Source organism: Tupaia chinensis, unplaced genomic scaffold, assembly GCF_000334495.1.
Source record: "Tupaia chinensis unplaced genomic scaffold, TupChi_1.0 Scaffold000496_1, whole genome shotgun sequence".
Lineage (NCBI taxonomy): Eukaryota > Metazoa > Chordata > Mammalia > Scandentia > Tupaiidae > Tupaia > Tupaia belangeri.
The window spans coordinates 653,530-659,725 of record NW_006160008.1 but is presented as its reverse complement, the minus strand read 5'-3'; the positions used below and the strand labels follow the sequence as shown (position 1 = coordinate 659,725).

General features: G+C 59.7%; 1 protein-coding gene across 1 annotated transcript in view; it reads right to left on the bottom strand.

Moving 5' to 3' along the window:
• NCF4 (neutrophil cytosolic factor 4) overlaps positions 1-3,464 on the bottom strand; it is a gene marked incomplete at its 3' end in the record, with an annotated part of 15,661 nt that extends 12,197 nt beyond the window's left edge. Inside the window, 1 exon segment of the mRNA XM_006156522.3 lies at positions 3,168-3,464. Within this exon segment, the coding sequence (XP_006156584.2) occupies positions 3,168-3,199 (32 nt within the window).
• Between the last annotated feature and the right edge of the window lie 2,732 nt (positions 3,465-6,196).

Below are 6,196 nucleotides of genomic sequence, written 5' to 3'. Positions count from 1 at the left end.
AGAGCGTGGCAGATGGACTTGGTCCGAGGGTCCGCTAATTGGAGATGCCTCTCGGGCACCCAGATCAATCAATTGATGTCCAGCAGGAAGCTGGGGGGTAGCTCTGGAGCTTGGCATGGAGGGGGCAGTAAGAACCAACTGGCTAAGGGCCCCTGGGAAAGCTATCTGCAAGCAGAGGAGGGAGCTGAGAGGGACAGACAGACGGAGGGAGAACAGCCAAGGGGAGGGAGCAGGAGCGGCCAGGGGGCACCCGGTCCAGCCGCTCATGGACAGATGAGGCAACCAGAAGCCATAGTGATTCATCTAGTGCAGGCCCTGGGAAACGGGGCAGGCCAGGGGCTGCCAGCTCTGAGCCCCAGGGAGTCCACACACCCCAGTCCCAGCCCATGTGACCTGGTCTGCTCAGCCCAGGACTGGGCTGCCTCCGGGAGGTGACTCAGGGTGGTGGCGGGCGGGTGGAGGAAATCCCCCAGCCCCAGAACGTCTCAGTGGCTGCTGGCCGCCTCCCCCTCACTTTCCACACTTGCCCTCCGGGTGACACCTGTGGAGGAGCTTCCTCCTCCACTTTCTCCCTGGGCACTTGGAGGGTGACTTCATCTGACACGGCAGTGGTGGGGCAGGAAGGAAGGGGCGAGTAGAAATGGCCGAGCAGGGATCAGGGGAGGTTGGGTAATAACTACAGCTACGGTTTCCTGAGTGCACACTGCTCCGGGCGACGTGGCCTTTCCACGGCCGAGGAGACAGGCACAGAGCGTCTGGCTCAGGTGCTCACACAGCCGGGAAGCTGGGATCTGAGCCGCGCGGTCTGCCTCCAGGAGTCTGTCTCCAGACATGGCTGCTCTGCCCCCTGGCTCGGAGCCCCGCAGCAGCGGGCTGTATGGACAGAGATCAATCCCGGTCCTCACCTGCTCCCCACCTGAAACCACCACTTTTGCAAACCCTTACACAGCGCTGCCCTAAGCACGTGAGGACACAGCCCCTCTTCCTGGATCTCTCAGCCCCGAGGAGGGGGAGGAGGACGTGAAATAAGGAATCCCCAGGTACCCCAGTTGTGAGCACGGCCTGGCTTCTGTCCTGGGGAACTGGGGGCCAAGGTCAGGGTTAAGTGGGGCAGGCGTGGGCCAACCAGCAGGGTGGACAGCAGGCCGACAGGACAGGGCTGGGGAGACCAGGGGCAAATTCCCATCGCCTTGCCAGCGGGGAGCTCGGCTCCTTCCCCTGCTCTGGGAGGCGGGGACAGTAGAAGCACTGTTGTCTCGGGGTCACCGTGAGTCCCATCTGTAACCAGCACAAGGACAGGATCTCTGCTCACACCCACAGCAGTCCCGGGCACGTGCTAGGTGCTCAACCCACAGCCGGGACCTCTGTCTGCATTTGGCGAGTCCCTGGGTGCAGCAAACCCTAGATGCCAACTCTACCCGGGGCTCAGTGGCTTTCCGTGAAACATGCACCCACGGCCCAGTGCGTACATGGCGCCGCCCAGGGCCCAGGGCGTACGCGGGGCTGCCTGTGAAATGTGTGCTCTGGAGCCCGGGCTGGGGAGGCCGAGGCTGGACAGACCCTTGGAAGCAGTGGGCTCTGGCTGCATGGAGCCAGGCCAAGCGTGGTGGCCGCGATGATGCTGTCTGTCTGTCGGAACTGCACTCGCCACCCCTGCAGCAGCCCTTCCCATCTTCGGCCACCCTCTCTGTGTTCTAGAATGTTCTACTGAGTGCACTTGCTTCCCCTCTCTGGGCCGTCCACTTTGGTCTCAAGCAGAACTATCCAGGGCCCACTTTCAGAGAAGGCCTCCGAGGACAGGCAAGCCAGACCCCGTACCTGCTCAGGCCCTGTGAGGGGGCGAGGAGAGCGGGCCTCCCTATGCGGAGAGTCAAGGATGGTGGAAAAGAGATGAGGAGTGGGAAAGAGGGGACTCACAGCCCTGCTGGCCAGCTCCCTGCCATCTCCTGAGTCCTGCACCCAGAAGCAGGAAGCTTCCCAGACCCCGAGCAGCTGTTGTTTCCGGAAGGTCTGCATGTGCCTGCCAGCCTGGGTGTGGGCAAAGGGGCTGGGCTCTGGTTGGCCATCCTCATGCAGCCCCCAGCGCCACCCTCCACAGCTCAGGATCCTTACTCTAGCATGGCTTCTGCTGCCCCCTCCCCACCAACAAGCCTTCATCCTGACCTTCAACCTCTGAAAATTGCACCCGAATTTCGACCTCCAACCTCAGGTTTCACCATGACCTTTTGCTGCCACTTAGACCCAAAGCAGCCTGACTCATCTCCAGGGACTCAGAGTGGCCCCCACACAGTGGCCCTCACTTCCTGATGCCTCCTACGTTCAGACCCCGGGGACAGGAGCCCCCATAGCTGCTGAGAGATAAAGCTAAGCCCTGGGAAGAGAGCTCTGAGCCCCAGCCTGGCCACCTACTCCATGTGGCCTGGAGAAAGCCTTTAAGCTTTCTGGGTCTCAATTTTCCCATCTGTATAGTGGAAGGGTTGGACAAGAAGAAGCTAGGACATTTTTCAGCTCAAAGGTTCATTCATTCGTTCATTTGACCACATTTACTGAGCACTCAGTACCTGGCGCTGGGCCATGACCTAAGCGGCACAGCAGTGATGGGGACAGACAAACGCCCTCCTGGACCTGGCTTCTAATAAGGGAGCCACCGAGAGAGAATAAATGAGTATATACTAAGACGCCAGTAATAAAAAGACTATTTCAGAAAAGGCGATAGGGTGAGTGGTCAGAGAGCAGTGAGGTGGGGCAGTCAGGGAAGGCTTCTTGGAGAATGTGACATTTGAGTCAAACCTGAATAAAGAGAGAACCACCCAGATTCTGTGGTTCTCTATGAACAGAAGGTGGAAAGTCATTTCTGACCACAGTGGAGAGCAGAGCCCCGGCCTGGAACCCAGGACACCTGCATTCCCATGCAAGCTCTGCCACCCACTCGCTGTGTGACCCTGGACAAGTCACTCCCCCTCTGAGCTGTGGCGTGCTCATCTGCGTGGAGGGAAGCGGTCAAGCTTCCCCAAAGCAGTTCCGAGAGTCTGCGTTTCCGAGTATTTGGGTTCTGACTCAACCTCAACGTCTCATATCAGATAGGGACTACGGAGGGGCCAGCCGCTGCCCCTAAGGACTGCGGGGAGCAGTGAGGAGGCCCAGGAAGGCGATGCCCCGGCACTCACCTCTCAGCCCGCAGCTGCTGGGCCAGGGCCATGGCGGTCAGTGATCCAGGGCCGCAAGGACGGGGGCTTGCCCAGCCAGGCCGGGGCCAAGGTCTCCTCTCACTTCTTCCAGCTGCTCCGTGTCTCCTGGCCCTCCCGGGTCCCCAAAGCCGCCTTTCGGGAGGCCCTGCCCTGCTTTCTCTCTACTGTGGAGGAGGCTCCTCCTCCAGGCTCTTTGGGTAGAGCCTGAGGCCCTCACTTCCCGTTACCCCACCTCCAGCTGCTTAGCGTTTGGGGAAGTGCCCACCCTCAGGTGCAGGCTTGCAGAAGTCCACTGACTTTAGGGACTTCCGCTTCCTCGAAGCCAGGCCTTGCTGCCAAACCTTGGTTGGGCATCAGAGGGCTCCACTCCATCAGAAACAGACCCCAGTGCTCGCTGTCACCCAGGGACCTGGTGACCATGAGGAGTCACTTCTCATTCTCTGACTCATCAAACCCAACCCTTATTCCCTCCCTGCCAAACCTTTACCCAAGCTATTCCCTAGGCCTGGAGTGCCAGCTTCCACTTTACCTGCCTTCCCTTAGACCCAACACAAATGCCACCTCCTCCAGCAAGCCTCCCTGATTTCCCCAACAGAATCAATGCGCACAGGTACCTTTGCCATACCAGAGTGTGAAGGTTGTTCTATGCTCCTGTCTTGCCCTTACCCTGGCACACTGAACTAGCCCATCCTCATCCCGTGAAACTCGTGCCTGGCCAGTCCACTCCATGGGGCTGCCAGCCAGATGAGCATCGCATTACAAACCTGCTTGTGCCCCTCCCTGCTTACATTCTTCCACCACTTCAGCCCGTGGGGGACAAAGTCTGGACTCCTTGGCCTGCTGCTCCCAAGGGCCCCAAGGCCCCCAAAGCCCCAAGGCCCTGCAGCTTCCCCAGCCTCCTCTCCCTAGCTCTCCCCTTGCCCACAGCCCTCCTCCCATTTCTAGAGTGCTCCCAGATGCCTCCATCTTTCTGTGGGATGTCCCCTCTCTGCCTCTCGGGTCTTGGAAGTCACCGTTTTTAGGAGGCCTTCCCTAACCTCTCGCCCTAAGTTAAGGCCCTCCTCATGATCTCCTCGCACAACCCCTGTCCCACTGTCACTGCTGTCACTCCGTGTTCGTGTACTTGTGTGCGTGCCCACTGCCTCCCGACAAGCATGGGCCCAGCACACCGCGGGGCTCCACCCACCCGCAGGGATGGCAGGACGTGCTCCCCCAGCACGATGGCTACCTGATTCAGAAGGGAGCTCTTCCAGGGAGGTCTGCGGGGGTGGGGGAGCACCACCACGCCCAGTGACCCCCACCCAGCACTCACACTCGCAGACACACACGTGTGCACTACTGCGCTGCGACGCGGAGCAGCGAGGCAGCGGGGGCTGCAGCGGGGCTGCCCTGCCTGCATGTCCGTGGGCATCCCCAAGCACGCCTCTCTCCCCCAGGCCCTCTGACGCCCTCTGTCTAAACAGCTGCTGCATTTGCATCTCCAGGGCTTGGACGGGGATCTGTGGGGACAGAGGCAGCCTGGTGGAGCCCGGAGCCAGGTGTCTCACCCCAGACAAAGGGATGGACACAAGGCCATCCTCAGATTCCTGGAGGTGTCGGGCACTCCAAAATGGAGAGAGCCCTGGCAGCCTTGAGTCCTTCCTCTGGCCCTCGTCCCTGCTCCATCCAGCCATCCCAGGGGACCCGCTGCCCCAGACAGAGCTCAGGGTGGGGCCAGAGTCCCCGGGATGAAACATGGCCCGGGCCCAGCCCCACAGCTCTGACCAGGAGGCTCTCCCTCCAGGACCAAGGGCCCTCTGAAACCAGGATTTCTCATGGAGTGCACAGGAGGTGGAGACACAGTTGGAGAAAGAGGAGGGCACAAGAAAGGAGGAAAATAGGAAGGGACACTCAGTGAGTATTTACTGGACAAGGTATTTGGAATGCAGAGATCGATCAGGATGTCAGGGTGGGCACAAGGTGAAATTTCCCATCTTTCTCCCAGCATATCGAAAATGCTAGATTGCATGCTTGCTAGTGTTTTAAACATATACACAGCTGCTCAAAACCAAGAAAGTGGAATTTGCAGGTTCAGAACAGAAGGAGGAACCCATGGCAATGGAAGGGGCTCCCAGTCACAGCCCAAGGGAACGCCAAGGTGGGCAGGCATTGTCAGGGCTGGGATTCTAAGGCCTCATCTGGGACCAGGTCTGAGCTACAGGTTCTGCTTTGGCAAGAAGCCAAGTCTGAGCCCCCTGAGTGAGGCAGTGTCAGAACCGATGGTGGGAAAAGAAATTCTCAGCTGTCAGCCGGGAGTCACACGGGAAGGGAGGCGTTGTCCCTGGCCATGGCTGGAGTGAGCGCTGTGTGCCCCACATGGGAGCCTCACAGCTGAAGCACGCACTGCTGTGAGACCCGGATGTAAGTGACACGCAGGTGTGGAAGTCCCAAGTGCAGGCATTATGTAAAAGGAGCGTGGATTCAGGGCGTCTGCAGGGGCTGCCCGTGAGCTCACACACCCAAATGACCAATCCTGTGAAGAGCGCTCACTCCCTGAAAGACAGCACACCACGCGTTCGCACCTGAGAGCTAGGAATGACACGAGCCCCGAGTCCAACCAGGACGGCGCTGGCCGAGGCGTCTCGCCAGACAGTGAGAGGGCAGAACGGGCAGCAGCAGGGCACGGTTGTTGGTGGCAGTATCTAAGCACCCAGGGGGCAAGCGCCTCGCCATGGCTGAGGGGAGGGGACAGGAAAGGCAGGAAGTGACACAACGATGTGAGCAAGAGCATGTGACCCAGTGGTGTGTGATTGTGCAAGCTGTCGGACAATGTGGCTGAAAATGCCCGTGGACGTGTGTAAACGCACGGTGAGTGTGGGTGGTGTGTGTGTGCTCATGCGCGTCTGCGTGACACAGAACGTGTGCTGCGAGGCCATGTCGTGTGAGAGAGTACACTGGGATGCCTGGATCTCGGGGGCAAGAGACAAGCACAAAAGGAACTGAGCGGGCGCAGGGGCCGTTCCATCTTT